Source organism: Opisthocomus hoazin, chromosome 25, assembly GCF_030867145.1.
Source record: "Opisthocomus hoazin isolate bOpiHoa1 chromosome 25, bOpiHoa1.hap1, whole genome shotgun sequence".
Classification (NCBI taxonomy): domain Eukaryota; kingdom Metazoa; phylum Chordata; class Aves; order Opisthocomiformes; family Opisthocomidae; genus Opisthocomus; species Opisthocomus hoazin.
The window spans coordinates 6,191,383-6,208,477 of record NC_134438.1 but is presented as its reverse complement, the minus strand read 5'-3'; the positions used below and the strand labels follow the sequence as shown (position 1 = coordinate 6,208,477).

The 17,095-nt window shown below is 60.8% G+C and overlaps 1 protein-coding gene across 1 annotated transcript; it reads right to left on the bottom strand.

Annotated features, from left to right (window-relative positions):
* Positions 1-1,421: 1,421 nt before the first annotated feature.
* On the bottom strand, positions 1,422-6,572 carry CDKN1A (cyclin dependent kinase inhibitor 1A). The gene is made up of 3 exons (XM_075443203.1): positions 6,509-6,572; positions 3,361-3,771; positions 1,422-2,810 (listed from the first exon to the last, which is right to left on the bottom strand). The coding sequence occupies exons 2-3, from the start codon at positions 3,761-3,763 to the stop codon at positions 2,761-2,763; spliced, it is 453 nt and encodes a 150-aa protein (XP_075299318.1). The 5' UTR covers positions 3,764-3,771; positions 6,509-6,572; the 3' UTR covers positions 1,422-2,760.
* Positions 6,573-17,095: the final 10,523 nt, after the last annotated feature.

Genomic DNA, 17,095 nt, shown 5'->3' with positions numbered 1-17,095 from the left:
AGAACCCGACCCTCCTCCCAGCCCAGTTTGGGAGTTTGAACCCCAACATCCTCGCTCCGTGCTGGGGCCAGGCTGGCATGGGAGAGCAGCAAACAACCTGGGCTTGAAAGCAGAAGGTTTCCATCCATTCTGCAGCTGCTGGAAGCCCACCGCCGTTTCGTGTCCCCAAAGCTGTGTCCCCCAACCCAGGAGATGCGGTGTGGGCTGGGGTCTCCCAAGGGGTGCAAAACTCAAGCCCCGGTGCCGAGGTCCCTATTGCACAGCAGAGCCAGACCCTGGCTGCCCTCAGAGCCCCGCAAACACGAATGAGGAGGTATTTGCTGATTTATTTCTTGCTTCCTCCATCGCCACCGCTCCTGACCAACGGGAGGTGACAGCAGAGGGGAGCAGCTGGGAGCAGCTGGCAGCGGCCAAGAGGGCTGCAAGGGCTGACGTAAGGGGGAAGATTAAAAGGGCTAAATCCGTAGGGCTTGACTCAGCAGCAGCTGATTGTGCTCCGCAAGCATTTCAAGGGGTATCGGCATGCCCGGGCGTCACCAACGCTACAGGGACAGGCAGACGCTTTCGGGATCCTCGGTTGAACAATGACACAACAAGGTTGCTACCATCAAAACTTTCTTTTCCCTTGGATCCTCTGCAAATGAGGTCATTTATCCCATTAAATGTAGCTCGAGCTCACAGTCCACGTCCAAGCCTTGCCCAGCCCTCGGAGGACGCAGCTGATGGTTGAGGCATCCCTGACTCCCAGGGGATCTCAGCCCTGGCATGCAGCAGCTCCCGTCCTGTCCCCACCTGGGACTTGCTGCTGCATGTTTCCATGAGCAGTGCCACCACGTGCTCTTACACATCCCTGTCCCCCAACACAGGGCACCCAGGACACCTTTAAATGAGAAGGGGGGGATGTGACCAGCTTGCCCATGGCTAACGGCCACCTGCCCCAGTAGACAGTGTCCTGGGGGCTAGGGGTAGAGGACCAGGGTCACAGTGGGGAAGGGGGAATGGGGTGGACAGCAGAGGAGCCAACATTCACACCAGAGTCCCTGCAGTGAGATCCCACACAGGCAGCAGCAGCAGCTGCTCAGGACACGGTGGCAGCACCAATCCTGCACCCAGGTCCACAGTAGGCCACTGTCCCAAGGAACAGGGTTGAGAACAGGCGTCGTGGTGAGCTTCAGTCCCTCTCAGCCCTCACACTCCCTGCTTCACACTGCAGCCATCGCACAGGGCACAGCTGGGTTTGTGCAGCAGCCAGCCCTGCTCCCAGCCAGCCCAACAGCAGCTCCCAGCCCAGGGCTGCACCCCCAGAGGGACCCCCAAGCCCCCAGAGCCAGGCAGGGACCCAGACCAGAGCATCCTCCTCCCCACAGCCAGAACCCACACCCAGCACAGTCATTCCCATTAACCAGAGACACCAGTTCCCTTCCACAAGTGTTTATTCAGAGTTAACATCTAGAGACAAACAGGTATTTCCCCTTCCCACACACATAGATTTAATAGCATTTTTTTTAAATATAAATAAACATTTAGTGCTGGGAGTTTGCCAGCTTCACTGACAGCAAAGTGCATCGTGGTGCAAGGCAGGAGGTCGATCCTGTCCCTTTTCTGCCTGGGACCATCTTGCACCAGTTTCCAGAGTCCAAATCTGGCAGAGCAGGAGATGAACCCCACAAAAGTGCTGAGACCTGACAGTGTTGAGTCCTTCAAGAGCAGAGACTCATCCTTCAGCACTGAAGGACCAAGCAGCCTTTGCTCCAGGACATCCCAGAGGTGGCCAAAGCCACTCGCTCCACAGAGCCAAGAGAGGGTCCTCTCTCCTCCAGCCCCAGAGGAAAAAATGTCCAGGAAAAAAAGCTACAACTTCTTTCGGTGTCATCCTTGCTGGTGAGCAGGACTCCTTCCTAGAGCAGCCCAACATGGCCAGGGCAGGCAGCTCCCCAGCCCGGTGTCAGTGTTGGAGGCAGGAACATGGGGGCACCACTCAGCAAGCCAACATCAAGGTAAGAAAGCGGGGGTTTGGGTCCAGGGGACCCCAAAGCCTCCCAGGCAGCGTTGGTCCCACATGGAGCTCAGCACTGGGGACCTCCAGCGGGTTTGTCACCGTCCGCAGCCTGTCTCCAACGGGTGACAGCACCGGTGAGTCACCCAAGGGAAGGGCTGTCCAGGGAACAGCATTTCCTCTCCCCGGCAGCTGTGGGAAGGAGCAGTCCCCACGTCACTCCGCTTCCACGCATGGATGAGGGTTTGACACCGCTGGGTCCATCCTGCCGGGAAGAGGACCAGCAGCCAGGGTGTCCTCAGGGCCAGGCTGTCCCAGGGCTCTGCAATCCATACTGGTGACCCTTCCTTATGGATACCTGGCATCACCAGGTAGCTGGGACACAAGTGTCCTCCGTGGCCAGCCATCAGGCTGGGGAAGTACCATGGCAGGGCAGTGGGATGGTGCAAGGCCGATGCTTGGCCCCACCACCGCAGGGCAGGACATGCTCTTTCTTCTCTGAAGGCAGGGCAAAGCCTTAGTCCCACCAGTCCGTTTCAGTCCTCCTCCACCCCCTCCGTGGGGCTACAAGCCTCAACGCAGGCTACTCCTACACATTGCACACAGTGAGGGTCCCTCAGGACCCCAGGGCTACTCATAAATAGGGAACTACAGACTCTACATTGCTTCATACAGACAGGGTGGGGAGAAGAGCCACGGACAACCCCAGGGCACGGCAGCATGGGCAGCTGTCCCCAACGGCAGAGGAGCTGAGCACCACCAGGTCACGGCTTGGGCTTGTCTGGGACGATCCTCCGCTTGGAGCTGTAGAAGTCTGGAGGGCAGAAAGAGAGGGTTGGAAAGTGTCTCCAGCCTGGTGGGAGCAGTGGGGCAGGAAGAGGGAGGTGTCTCCAGGGAAGCCCCCCAAAACCCAGCCCAGGTGGGCTCCAGCTTAGGGCCACCCGCCCACCCAAAGTGCCTGGAGAGAAGAACCTCCATCTCCATCTCTTCTGTTTGGTCTCACCTCCATTTCCACTCCAGGCCTTGATCTTAGAGGACAGATTCAGACTGGGAAATGAAGGTGACAAACTATCTGGGGGTATCTTCAGCTATAAGACCCACAAGCCTGAGACAAGCCCCCTGCCTAACCCCTAGCAACCAAAAGGTACCCAGTTTGCAGCCTTTTCCCCTTGGAAGGAGGGCTCTGCTCCTCCAGGAGAGAGATGCATGGGAAGGGGGGGTCCCTCCCATGCTCAGGAGCCAGGCAGGGCTCTTGCACCCAAGTCCCCTCCATCTGTTCCCACCATCTGTCCCCACCAGGAGAGCCATGACACCAACAATGCCAGCAAGCACCCATGGAGTGACACCAAGCCTCCAGCACTCACCCTTGATGGTGGTCTGCCCACGTTTCAAGCTCTGCAGGGAACCAGCCCTGTAAACCTCTGAGCTCTGCTGAGACCCCTTGGGGCAAATCGTGCCAAGACGGTCCGTGGAGGGGACCTTGTGGACCAAGGAGCTCCTGCTCTCACTGCTGGTGGCCTCGGCCAGGCTGTGGACATCCTGGGGTGGCTGCTCAGCAAGCAAGACTCTCTCCCACTTGAACTGTCCTTCCAAAGGAGTCTCCGTCTCAAAGTTGAAATTCCAGCGCTGCTGAGCTTCTTCCAGGTGTTGCCTCAACAGGTCCTCAAAGTCATTCTGGAGCTGGTGGTGGTCCACGGGGCCAAAGAGGTTTCTGCACACCTTGCTGCTGCACGGCATCTGGCCAGCCCTGCTCTGAGACAAGGCCATTGCGGTGGCTGGGAGGAAAGCAGAACGAGTTACTGGGGTGTTGGGCAAGCCATGAGCAAGCGCAAGGGCTGGTGCATTCGCTACCAGGGCAAAGCGGGCAGTCGGCAAGGTGGGACGAGCTGGGTTGGGCTCTGCAATGAGGCAGCCCAGAGGGAACCCCCATCTGCCAGGGCTCATCTTGGACTCGGACACTGGGGATTTTATCAGCGCCTTGGGCAGAGGCCTGAGCACGACTGAGGTCAAACACAGCCCAGCGCGATGCAGAAGGACGGGGAAGGTGCAGATGTTGACGCTCGCCATTCCTCCTCCACCAGGCAAAGCCCCACTGGGGCAGAGCATCCGGCATCCTGATGCCGCCACCAGCTCCATCCACAACCCCGCCACCGTCCCAGTTCCTCCCAGACACAAGGCAAGCTGGCACACGGGCAAGTGAAGCAACCGGATGTTTTTCTGGCCAGTTTCTTCATCTCGAGAACCCAGGCCCGGCGACAAGGGAGGCTTTTCAGCAACTGCCAGAACATGCCACAAGCCTGACCACTCAGTTAACCACTCTCCTTATCTGCAAGGAGCTGTTGAGTAACCAGAGACAGAACCCTCTTTGGTTTTTTCCAAGCTGGTGGCAAAAGACTCGACCTTGACCTCCACCGCAAGTGGCAGAGCCCTTCCTTTGGAGCAGTCCTCCCCCTTGGACATGTGTGGGGCCAACGGATCCCTCATACCTCCCACGGTTCTGAGGAACCTCCTTACCAGAGCAAAGCAAACCACGCTCTGGGATTCACAGAATGTTCAGGGTTGGCAGGGCCCTCTGTGGGTCACCCAGCCCAACCCCCTGCCCAAGCAGGGTCACCCACAGCAGGCTGCACAGCACCACATCCAGCTGGGGCTTGAATATCTCCAGAGAAGGAGACTCCACAACCTCCCTGGGCAGCCTGGGCCAGGGCTCCGTCACCCTCAGAGGGAAGAAGTTCTTCCTCATCTGCAGCTGGAACTTCCTCTGCTTCAGTTTGTGCCTGTTGCCCCTTGTCCTGTCGCTGGGCACCACTGGAAAGAGTCTGGCCCCGTCCTCCTGACACCCACCCTGCAGATATTTAGAGGCATTTCTAAGGTCCCCTCTCAGCCTTCTCTTCTCCAGGCTGAACAAGCCCAGCTCCCTCATAGGAGAGATGCTCCAGTCCCCTCATCATCCTCGTAGCCCTGTGCTGGACTCTCTCTCATCTTTCTTGAACTGGGGAGCCCAGAACTGGACACACTGCAGATGGGGCCTCACTGGGGCAGAGCAGAGGGGGAGGAGCTGAGGCTTGACCCCCATCCCTTGGACAGATGCACTCATTAAATCTGTTGTTTTTTTTAAAAAAAAAGGATTCTCAGAAATAAAATCCTTGCCTGGAAGCCAGCTTTGTCATTGCCCACCCAATCTGGGACCCCCAAAGCTGGCGCCACAGCAGACCCCCAAGCTTGCACCCCTAAACATCCCCAGGGCGGGGTGTTCAGCCTCCTGCAGGGAGGATTTCTGCCCAAATCCAACCCCCCCAGGGGGGCATTCCCAGGTACGCTGCTGGGGGGCTGGAGAGCCCCGGGGCCACCCCGACCCCCCGCCCTGCCCCAGCCCAGCCCTGCTCCCAACCCAGCAGGAACATCCCTGGGTAAAAATAGAAATCCAGCTTCCTATCTCCTGGCAGGCGGAGCACATAAACAGGGTGACCTCACCACAAGGCAAGTCCCAGCATGTCCAGGCAAGCCCTGGCAGGTAGCAGGCTGGGGACGTGTTTCAACACCCTGACCGGACACCCTCCAGCCCTCCCCGCCTCCGTCAGACACCCATCTCCCCATCCTCGGGCCACCACCATGGCCCCACACCTCGAGGTAGCAGCTTTGCCCCAACTCATGGGCACAGATTGCCGGAGCCACCAAAGAGGGAAGGACCGGGACCGGGTCACCGTCCCCTCCCATGGGGCTGGGGTGCTGCCAGCAGCATCTCCAGGGCTTCAGGGCCTCCTGGAGAACCCCAAGGCTTGGCCGAAGCGGCGATGCAGGTGCATGGTGGCTTTGAAACCTCACCCAGCCACGCTGGGAGATGAAGGCACCCCCCCTCTCCAGCCCCACAGGCACCTGCGACGCCCAGGACCAGTTACACCAGTTAGGGGAAGGCTTGGGGGAGCAGGAGGGGCTGGGAGCACCCACTCCCGGGGGGGGATGGAGCCGGGGCAGCCGCTGTCACCCCGCGCCAGGTGCCTCCCCGGGGTGGGGGGGGAGGCAGAGGACGCCCCGCTCACGACACCGATGAGCCGGCTGGGCTCTCCCGGAGCCCTCGGGGGAAGGCGGCCGGATCCCCCCAAACACCCCCCCTCCCCAAGCCCCGCGGGACGGGGGACGCGCGGGGATGCTCCGCGGAGGGGCCGCGCCCCGCACCGCGCCCCGCAGCCGCCGGGGGGCGAGCGCAGCCCGGACCGGGACCCCGCGCCCGAACGAAGGGGGGGGGTCCTCACCCTATCCCCCCCCCCACCGGGCTCGGCCACCCCCAGCCCCGCTCCCCAACAGCCCCCCCCCCCAACGCTGGGGTCGCGGCCGCCGTGCCGGAGCCGCCGCCCGCTCCCGCCCCTTCCCCGCACCCCCAAGCCGGGCTCCGGGCCCCCCCCAAGCAGGGAGGGAGGAAGGGAGGAAGCGGGGCCGTGAAGCGGGACCACCGGCGGCGGCCGCCGCCGCCGCCCCCCCAGAGCCGCCCCGGCCCCCCCGCCCCGCACTCACCGTCGCGTCGCGTCTGCCGGTGCCGGTCCCGCCCGGCCGCGCTTTATACCGGGGGGGGCGGGGCCTCCGCGCGTAGCCCGGGATTTCCCCCCCCGCCCCGCCCCGCCCCGGGACCGGCCCCCGGGGCAGCCGGGGTGTCCCCTGTCCCCCCCCCCCCCCATCCCGCTCCCGGGAGCGCGCGCGGTGCCAGCGGGGTCTGCCGGGACCCTGGTCAGCGGGTGCGGGGACCCCCCCCCTCCGCGGAGGATTCAGGGACCCCCCCATCAAGGGTACAGGGACCCCGTTCCTAGGCGGTGTAGGGGCCCCACTGCTGGGGGATACAAGGACCCCCTCCATCAGGGCACACAGGGACCCCCCGTTAGAGGACACAGGGACCCCCCCTAGCAGGGACCCCCTTCCTAGGGGGATGCAGAGACCCCTCACTGGGGAACACAAGGACCCCCCCTAGCAAGGGCCACAGGGACCCCCTTCCTATGGGGATGCAGGGACCCCCCACTGGGGACACAGGGACCCCCCCGTAGCAGGGACACAGGTACCCCCTTTCTAGGGGGATGCAGGGACCCCTTATCAGGGACACAGGGACCCCCCACTGGGGACACAGGGACCGCAACGACCCGTGCTGTAGCTGGCTGGAGCGGGGGTCTCCCCGTCCCACCCAGCCTTTCCTGCCCGCAGAGGATTCCCGTGGGAAAGGGGGGTGCTGGATTAAGGAAGGGGCAACGCAGCCCCTCGGGGTGCCCCCTCGGAGCCACGCCGCGACGCTGCTGCCCTCGTCCCCGGGCACTGCCCGACCCCGTCCCGGGCAGCACAGGCCACCCTTCACCTCTCCGACCGGGTTTTCTCCCCGGGGTCCGGCTCTGCTCCGCGGCCGGACCCCCGGCACCCGGGGGGGGTTTGGAGTTTCGGGAAGGACCCGCTGGTCTGAGCGTTTCAGGCGGGATCCGCTGGTCCGAGCCCTGTGGGCTGCCGGGCGGGGATGAAGAGGAGGAACAAGCCCGTGCATGTCCTGCAGGAACCCGCGAGGAGGATCGGGAGGAATCCGTGGGCTTCGGATGGAAAATGCATCCATGTCCGCCGACGGGAAAGGTCTGAACCAGCCTCTGCCGGGGTTGACCTGCACGTACCCCTCCCCGTGCTGCAGAAAGTGCTGAGTCAGCGGGGCTGACCCTGCCCCACGCCCCGCGAGCCGATGCCCTCGGAGCTGGGATCTTCTGCGGCACCTCGGACGCCGCGGCCTGGGCAGCGAGGACGCGAACGTGGCGCGTTCCTGTGGGGCACGAGAAGGTGACAGCACGCTGCCGAGCGACACGGGCTGAGTTAAAGCCGTCCCTTGGGGAGGGACAGGCACCCTCGAAGGCTCCCAGGGACGGCGGGTGCTGGGGTGCTGAGCAGGACTCCCGGCGTGCAAAGCACCCGTGTGTTCCCCGGCTGGACCAGCAGCTTCGCACCGGCCCGAGCGGCGGGGGAAGGCGTTTGGACACGTTTGGCGTTCGCTGTCACCGGTCCCCTCCCCGCGGCGTTTGGGCCATGGGCGGCTGCTGGGCCCCTCGCTGCCTGCGGCGGGCACGGAGGGATGGGGAGGAGAGGTGCAAGGAGGGGGGGGAATGTGAAAACATCCTAAAATCACACCACGCGCTGCAGAAAATCCATCCTGGCAAAGCGAGGGTCTGGACCCAAATTAATTAAATGTGTTTTTCCATTCAGAAGGCGCAGGGAGAGGAGGGGGCGAGCTGGAACGGCCGCTCCTCGCAGGGCAGCTGCCGCCGGTGTCTCCACGTGGGAAGGAGATTTTTTTGCTCCCGGTTGCAGGGAGCCGCTTTCGGAGCCGCAGTGCGGAGGGCCGGACGCGTCGCGCTGCGGCAGCAGATCGTCTCCTTGCCAACCGCCCGCCCTGCTCCGGCGGCAGCTCCTCGCTTCGCTCCCTCGGGACGCGGGGAAGACGCGGTCGGCACCGAAGGGAAGCCCAGCGCCGTCCCGGCCGCAGCGCCCTGGGCATCCTCACCTGGTCAGCGCGGGCCGGCACTCTCGCATTCACCAAGTGGACGCTCGCTGCTTAAATGAGCTTTTTAATTTTTTTTCCCATAAAAGCCCCCCAAATACGCCAAAGGGGAATGGGAATGTCCAACCCGGCCGCTTTTTAAATGAGCGCCCGGCGTGGCAGAGGAAGGAGCGGCCGCGCTTGTGCAACCTGCGGCGAACGCCGGCAGCCGCTGATGCAAGAACGAGGGATTAAAAAAGCGAAGTGACGCTGGACGACCGGCCGGCCTGGCCGATGCGAACGGAGTTTCACGGGTATTCTACGTTCGTGGGACAGACAGGCCAGAAAATAAATCAGATGTCGATTTTCCCTTAGGAAAGTGACTCCATAATTCTCTCTGTGATTTTTTTTTGGTGGGGTGGGGGTCCCCTCCCCTCGACTCGGCATGGCGGGGAGCGGGGTTCTGGCTGTTGCGGGATCCCCTTCCTCGCGCCCCTGCGCCGGGGGAGCTCCAGCTGCACGGTGTCGGAGGAGACCTCGGCGAAGCGGGTTGCTGGAAATGGGAAGTGGGGAGCAGAATGGCGTCAGGGCCCGGGTCAGAGAGTCCGCGGCCAAGTCTGCGGTGGCATCGTCAGAAAAAAAGGGGGAAATAAAAAAAAAAAAAAAAGGGTGATTAATACAGAAGGCGGCACAGGAACTTTAAAAAAAAAAATCCCGAAGGTGACTCACGACGCTCAGCCCCACCGACACGTAGCGGGAGGAGGTCGGAGGCGCGGGGCTGGGCACCGCGATCGGTGCGGTCCCTGCTCACCGTTTCCAGCCGCCACGCGGGAGCTGTTGCCGCTCCCGCCCCGGGTCCCTCTCCCTGAGGGGGGTCCCAAGCCCCCACCCGCGAGGGGTGCGATCGGGGGGAGAATCCATCCTTGTGATTTGCTTGGAAAACCCCACCCTAACGCCTGGAAGCAAAAGGAATACGTTAAATGACTGCATATTTCATAGCCTTCGGAGTCCCCTTCCTCCCAGTACCGGGGGCACCGAAACCCGAGCGGCGGTCGCTGCCTCGGCCAAGGAGCCCTCGGGGTCGTCTCCTTCCCGGCGGATCTCCCCAGGTGGGTCCCACAGCCGCCGAGGGGAGAGGAACCCACTGCAGACGTGGATGCAAATACATTATTCATGGTGGGCAGAGCCGGTGCGTGATTCAGCCCGTCCTCAGCGCTGGAACGGCCGGGGTTTCGTCAGCGGAACGTGCCCGGGCACATCACCTCCGACACCGAGTTTCGTCCTCTCCAGGGACGTGGGGAGCAGCACCCCCGAAAGCCACGGGGATGGGGGTGGGAGCTTCAGCGCGGGGCAGGGGAATGGTTTGTGCTGGGTGAAGGAATCGGGGTTCGGATGCCCCCAGCCCCCGGTGAGCAGGTGGGGAGGGGGGAAACGCAGCTTCATGGGGCCGTGGAAGGGAGTCCCGACGCCGAAGTGAAGAACCAAACGTCGTGCTGAGGAAGGACCACGGCGCGTTCGGTGGGAATCAGATGCTGAGGTCCAACCCATGCCCAGAACGACTGCTTTGAATGCACACGAACACCTACACGTCAGGGGTTTATAAAGCCAGAATACAAAATGTCGTTAATGCACACAATATACATACGCACGTGGCTGACCTGGAAACGTTTTCCCAGACAAAAACCTGCCAGCGCCGACCACAGAAGCAAAGCAATCGGTGCGGTTCCTCACCCAGCAGCGAGGAAGGTTTGGAAATTCCATGGTCGAAGGTGTACACGGAGTGTTTTTTGGGGGGGAAAATGTAATACTGCTGATCCTTCAACCAATGCAGGGGGAAGGAACAGCACAGCGGTGGGCAGACGGGCATCCCTCAGGCCTGTCGGGCTGGAACTGGCAGTGACAGATGAGGGCACCCTGTGCTGTTTTTCACGGTGGGACAGACGTAAGCTCTGCCAAAACCAGAATTTCTGCCCAGGGAACCAACCTGAGAAGTGGGGAACCAAGGCGGGACCACGGGACCTCCACCCCAGCACGGGGAGCGGGGACGAGCGCGTGGGTTCTGGGGCTGAGTCCTGCAAAGGGCATTACCCTGCGCCCCGAAGGCTGTCACCCGCTGCCCAGGGCTGTCACCCACCTCCCCTGGGTCTGTCACCTACCTCCCCTGGGCGCGGGGGTGTCTCTATCCCCCCTCCAACAGCCCTTGCTGGCCAGAACCCCCCCGAGCAGATGTGAAACCACACAGCCCGGGAGAGCGGCCGGACAGGTGCTGGCTGTAGGTGTGAGCGGCTCTGCTGGGGATGAAGCCCCAAACCAAGCCCCGTGTATTCAGGCAGTAAAAACCCTCTTCAGCAAGATTCACATCTCCAAGTTTGGGGTTGGGGGTTTTTTTTATTATCTCTGCTCACAAGCTTTTTTCTTTTAAGTGGGAAACGTGAAGGCTCTTAATGAAACACTCACGCTCCAGCAAAAGCCTAAATGAGCCCAGTGTTCGGCTGAATGGCGTCTGTATCCCGGCGAAGGCTGTTTTCCCATCAGCTCTTTGAAGTGCCCAATTAAATGATTTTATACTAATAGGATTTTCCCAGGAAAGAAAGACAAGAATGACAAAACGCTGAATGCTTGATTAACTCTGCCCCGAAAAGAACCGGGATCGTGTTAATTGACTGTTTCCCTGCCATCTACAGCCCTCGTTCGCTCCATTTATGAAGGCATTTTGATGAGACGCCGGAGCCAGCAGAGTGGAAATCGAGTCCCACCAGGCACAAATGGGGGATGAGATGGGCCCCGGAACAAGGCCTTTGCTTACTGGAAATATTGCTGGATGCGGGAGCCGGGCTATGAATCCGCCGCTTCATTCGGCCCCTCACTCATTTTCATCCGAGATTGTTTTTAGCCCCGTTCACAGTCATTAACGTAATTGCTTCGCTGACTTTCCATGAGCAGCTTGGAAGCTTTGTGGGGTGGGTTTTGTTTTTTGCTGGCAGCAAAGGGCTTCATTGTTCAGAGCCCGGCAAGGACAGCAGGGAGTACCTGGCTTCGAACCCCCGGCGCGTTTGCCTGTTTATTTACAGAATCCCAGAATCCCAGAATGTTCAGGGTTGGCAGGGCCCTCTGTGGGTCACCCAGCCCAACCCCCTGCCCAAGCAGGGTCACCCACAGCAGGCTGCACAGCACCACGTCCAGGCGGGGCTGGAATATCTCCAGAGAAGGAGACTCCACAGCCTCCCTGGGCAGCCTGGGCCAGGGCTCCGTCACCCTCAGAGGGAAGAAGTTCTTCCTCATCTTCAGCTGGAGCTTCCTCGGCTTCAGTTTGTGCCCGTTGCCCCTTGTCCTGTCACTGGGCACCACTGGAAAGAGTCTGGCCCCATCCTCCTGACACCCACCCTGCAGATGTTTATCAGCATTTCTACGGTCCCCTCTCAGCCTTCTCTTCTCCAGGCTGAACAAGCCCAGCTCCCTCAGCCTCTCCTCGTAGGAGAGATGCTCCAGTCCCCTCCTCATCCTCGCAGCCCTCCGCTGGACTCTCTCCAGTAGCTCCTCATCTTTCTTGAACTGGGGAGCCCAGAACTGGACACAGCACTGCAGATGGGGCCTCACTGGGGCAGAGCAGGGGGGGAGGAGAACCTCCCTGACCTGCTGGCCACACTCCTCCTAAGGCACCCCAGACCATGACCTGAGAGCAGGGCAGGACCGGACGCCTCACTGGGAACCGGGGCGAACGGCTCCAGCCTTTCGCAAAGCTTTTTTTCGCGGGGGAAAAATCTCCATGGAAAACATCCACGGGGTTTTATTTTGCAGCCAGCTCTCCCTCGCGGGCACCTCTGTCAGGGCAGGGGAAGCGTCCCATGGGGTGGCAGTGGGCAGGGGGAGGACAGGGACTTCTCCAGGCCCACCGGCACCGTCCACAGCCGGATTCACCGTGCGGGGGGGGGATCAGCAAGCGGAGCGTGGGGCAGAACTGCTCCCATCCATGAGGCGTACGGGGTCTCCAGCCCTCGGCAGCTCTCGGTGCAGCCAGGCCCATGGGAAGCTGTTGACCAACAGATCTTCTTCCCAAAGGACACCACGTGTCAGCGCTGCTGGCAAGGGATTTGCTGCTCCCAGAGCTGTGGCGATGCTTGAAATCCATCGGGAGCAGTGTCTGGCCCTCCACAGCCGTGCGCGAGGAGGAGGTGACTACGCAGAGCTGTTGACTAACGCTTGCTCACCACGTCTGCTATAAAAACCATCCCCGACTCGGCGGAGAACCCGGAGCAGTCGGACACAGGGATGCGGCATCCCCAAGCCAAGTCCCTCCGCTCCCGCTCGTGGAGGCAGCAACACCGAACCCCAAACCCGTGGCTCTGGGAGACGCGTGCTGGCCCGCTCGCCCATGCCGGGCCCGCTGGCACTGCCAGGCGTTGGCTCACCGTGCATCAGCGTCTCCCGGCATCTCCCCGCTCACGGCACGCGTTCCGGGAGCCCCGTCACCCCGGGTGAGGGTGGGGGTCGTGATTCACCGTGCCCCAGTGCCGGTGGGCGAGGAGCGGGGCTGGGTGTGGGGCGGAGGAGAGGGCAGGGGCAGAGCAGCCCCAGGGCTCCGTGAGTGCCCTGCGATGGCAGCTGTCGGAGCGCAGTCACCAGACCATGCGCCACAGCCAGACGGACGGACAGCTGTCCTGCACCGTGACTCACGGCCCTGTGTGGAGCAGAGGTAATGGGAGGGGAGGGCTGGGCGTGCACAGTTCCCAATAAAGCCATCGGTGATGATACGACAGCCGCCACCTCGACGCCGGGGTAAGGGTCGATTGCACCCTCCTTGCTACGTGTGGGTCACGCTCGGCAGGACTTCCTGGAGCTGGGCCGAAGGAGCAGCTCCGCTGGCCTCGACACCGAGCGCTGGCCTCGACACCGAGTGCCAGACCCACGATGGGGATGGCCACGGCCCACACGCCGTGGTGTGGCTCTGCTCGGCTCCACCAAACGGGGATCTGAGTCGGGGAATTCCAGGTGCCAGTATAAAGCCTTTTTCTTTTGGTTTCAGCTTCCCTCCCCGGTTTGTCTGCCCCGCCTGCGAGCATCCGCATTACACCAGGGAAAAGAAATTCGCTGAATTGTGGAGCTGCTGTCAGCAGCGCGGCAGCAGCTGGAGATGGGTTAAACATGGCCTGTGCTTCCTCAGCAGCCGGAGCCCTTCCCGTCCACCTCCCGTGACAAACTCGGGCTCTGCAGAAGGCCAGAAGATTTATAGATGACCAACTGTAACGTGTCACAAAGAGCAGGAGGGAGACAAAGAAGGAGAGGAAGGTTGCGAAACATGAAAACCTGAAAATGACTACAGATCAAAAAATACCCCACCAGTCCCCCCCAGACCCACCCCGCGCGGGGGAAACCCAACTCCCAATCTGGCGAACACTCAGCCGCGGGGTGCGGAGCGGGACGCTGGAAGAATTGCCACGGGCAGGAGCAGCAGCGTGCCACGCCTGGAGCCTATCTGCCCAGCTGCCGCAACCTCCTCCCAAAAAGCTCATAGCAGCACTGCATGAAAAGCCCATCAATCCACCGCGCGCCCGCAGCAGGAAGCACGGCACCCAGCCCCGCCGGCGGGCGTTCTGCGGTGACGGACTGTGTTTTAATGCAACGGCAAATAACGCCAGTGTTAGTCAGAAACAAGCGACTGCGAACATTTTATAGCGAACCCTGACAGCAAGCCCGCCATCGGCAGCGGCGCGGGAAAGGCTGGGCGAGCAGCGGGGCTTCCTTGCGGAGACGCTGCTGAATTTTGTTGAATATTCACGGGCAAAGCAGCCTCCGCACGCGGCGGAGATAACGCTTCTCTCTCACAGCTGGCGGCAGCGATCTCCCGGCCTGCTCCAGCGTGACACCCAGGGTGACACGGTGCCTCGCCCCGATACGGCTGCTCCACCCTGACGCTGCCGCTCCCGGCCAAGGGCTCCGGCTGGCTCCGGGCCCTGCTCACCGCGGCACGCCACGGCCGGGGCCCTGCACACCACGGGACGTCGCGCCGGGCTGCTGTGCGCGGCGTCTGCGTCTGCGGTGGGTACATCGGAACCGGTCAGCGTGTTCACGTGTTGCCTGGCAAAGTGCCCAAGGACAGGAGCGCGCGACTCCGGCCGTAGCAGGACGAACCCCAGGGTGCCCCAGGGAGGCTGGGGAGTGACACCACTGAAATCGGTGGCCGAATCTAGCGGGGAAGGAGGCACATTTCCCTCCTCCGATTGGGATTACCGCTGCAGAAAACCCCTAAAATTGCTTTGAGGACCGAGCAGAAACACCACTCGAAATCAATGTGAAGATTTGTTCAACCAGAAGTTATGTCAGCTACTAAATTATTAAATAATAGATGAATGAATCACTTGGGAACATAGTGTTCCTCTTGCATAGTCTATTTCATATTTGTCTGAATCTGGCGTTTATTTTAGTCCACAACAGCATTTGTCTGAAGGGCACTAACAGAATGTGACTAATGGTAGTCCCTCGGTGAAATTTCGAAATGAAACAGAAAACCGAGACAGTGACAGTATTTCTAGGAAGTCAGATCGCTTCTTGCGTGGGCTGGCAGGCTGGGATGCTGCTTCAGCTTCAGCAGCTGCTTTGCTAAACGACCGCAATAGCTGCCAAGCGGCAACTTGTCTTTATTTCGCCTGTTTTTGGCAGGTTGAGGTGTGAAGTTGGAGCCGGCTGCACTTCAGCAACAGGGAAGCTGCGACCCGCCTCCTTACGGCAGGTCTCGGTGCCGCGCTGTTGCCGCGCTGCGTGGGATCCAAGGTCGAACCGGAGCTACGGGAACTGCGCTCCTGCCCTTTGGCCTTCTGTTTGCAAAAGGGGTTGATGCCCCAGTTCTCTCGCTTCTTTTCTAGCTCAGTGACGCCGCGCTACATCAGCCCCAGAGCAGGACGTTTCACGACAGCGACCGCAGCTCCGGTTTTGGGACGGTATTCCGAGGGTGTGATTTGAATATGGGCGCGGGGACGGGGATTAAAACCAGCAGAAACAGGAGAGCTGTTCAAATCTTCAGGTGCTTTGTGGATCTTCACGTCAGGAGACACTGTGGCACCTCGTGGTGGTGGGATCATGAGTAGAAGAAAGTAGAACTGGAAACTGAGAGGAGGGCGTGTCAACAGCAAAAGCAAAAAGCCGCAGGAGCGCTGGGCACGCGCCGCTTCCAGCGGTGAGCTCCGCTGCCAGGTCCCCCCAGCAGCCCCGAGAAGTGCAGGGATAAGAGGCACAACCTGTCCTTCCAACGCCGGCTGCTGCGGGAAGGGTCACGGGCACGCTGCGGCTTCTCTCACATCCCCTTTCGCTCTGGACCGGGAGAAATGCGAAGAGCGAGCGCACGAAGCATGGAGGTGATCTTCTGTCAAGAGTATGTTTGAGGGCTTGGTGTGACTGGAGTGCAGAAGAGCACAGCTCCAGCAAGAGGTTCATTTTGGGGGTGAACCGCAGCAGCCCCCCAAACCTGCCTGAAACACGGTTTTGTTAACCAGAACCGCAGCCGGTGCTCGGTAAGATTGCAGTTGCTCATCCAAGCTCGACCCTGGTTAGCTGAACCTCTCTGAGGGTCAGTGGAACACATTCCACTGAAAGGAAGAACATATTTAACCTCTCCATTTTCTGTTTTAAGCGCAAGGCACATTCTTAAAATGATCTTCTCTGCCATAAACAAAGAGCAGCACGTACGTAAAAAGCAAAAAGCAAAAAAAAAAATCCCTTTCTTTGCAAAACCATTTGCACACAATGCTCTCCCTAGGGGGAGTGTGAGAAAAGAACAAACCGCACATAAACAGAGGGTAGTTACGCCGTCCGACGCTTCTGGGACGCGCTGAGATACTGCGCTGCCGGGCGCCTGAGGAGCTCAGATAGCGCTGACCTCAGGAGGCTTCGGCCGGGCAAAGGCAGGGGCAGCTACAGCCCTCCCCAGATCAGAAACGCAGCTCACCACGCTGGCGTGAGCACCATGAAACCCGGCCCTGACACCACTCGGAAAGCGGCAGAGCGAAGAGATTCCCCCGTCAGCCGGGAGCCTGCAGAGCAGGGCTGAGGCCGAGGATGGGGCAGGAGCCACCTCGTTCCGCCAAGCAACCGCGGCACAGCGTCTGTCTGTCCTCCTCCAGCTGGGACAGACTGCTTAGCGGCTCTTCCTGGTGTCAGGGTCTTTGGGGAGAGGTGAGGGATGCTCCTGGCCTTAGAAGGTCCACACAAACATTTCCTCGGAAACGGAATTTCCGAGTAGGCTTTTCAAATGCAAGCCACAATGCTCTACCTGCAGATAGCGCTCGCAGGCTGGTCACCCCGGCGCGGGAGCAAACTGGAAGCCGTGAATCCATGAATGTGCTGCTGCATTAAAAACAGCCCTTGGTAATCACACCCTGGGAGCAGGGCTGTTCACAGCCAGCATTTATACATTTCCCATCTTTCTCTAGAAATTGCTAATTTTGTTCCCCACCAAAACTCCCACCTGATTCCACAAAACCAGCAGCGTGCCGTGGACCAGCAGCTCTGATCCAGCCGAAGCGCCGACTCCTTCAGCCAGCTGAGGAGCGTCGTGATGTCAGAAACCTGAAACTGATAAACATTCCCAGTTCTGCCAACTCCCTCGCGTATGAAAA

Bases quoted from the DNA above. Each gene is read 5' to 3' on its own strand.
- CDKN1A (XM_075443203.1), bottom strand. From the start codon at position 3,763: ATGGCCTTGTCTCAGAGCAGGGCTGGCCAGATGCCGTGCAGCAGCAAG. The intron at 2,811-3,360 runs GTGAGTGCTGGA...TCTGCCCTCCAG, and splicing joins TGGGCAGACCACCATCAAGG to ACTTCTACAGCTCCAAGCGG.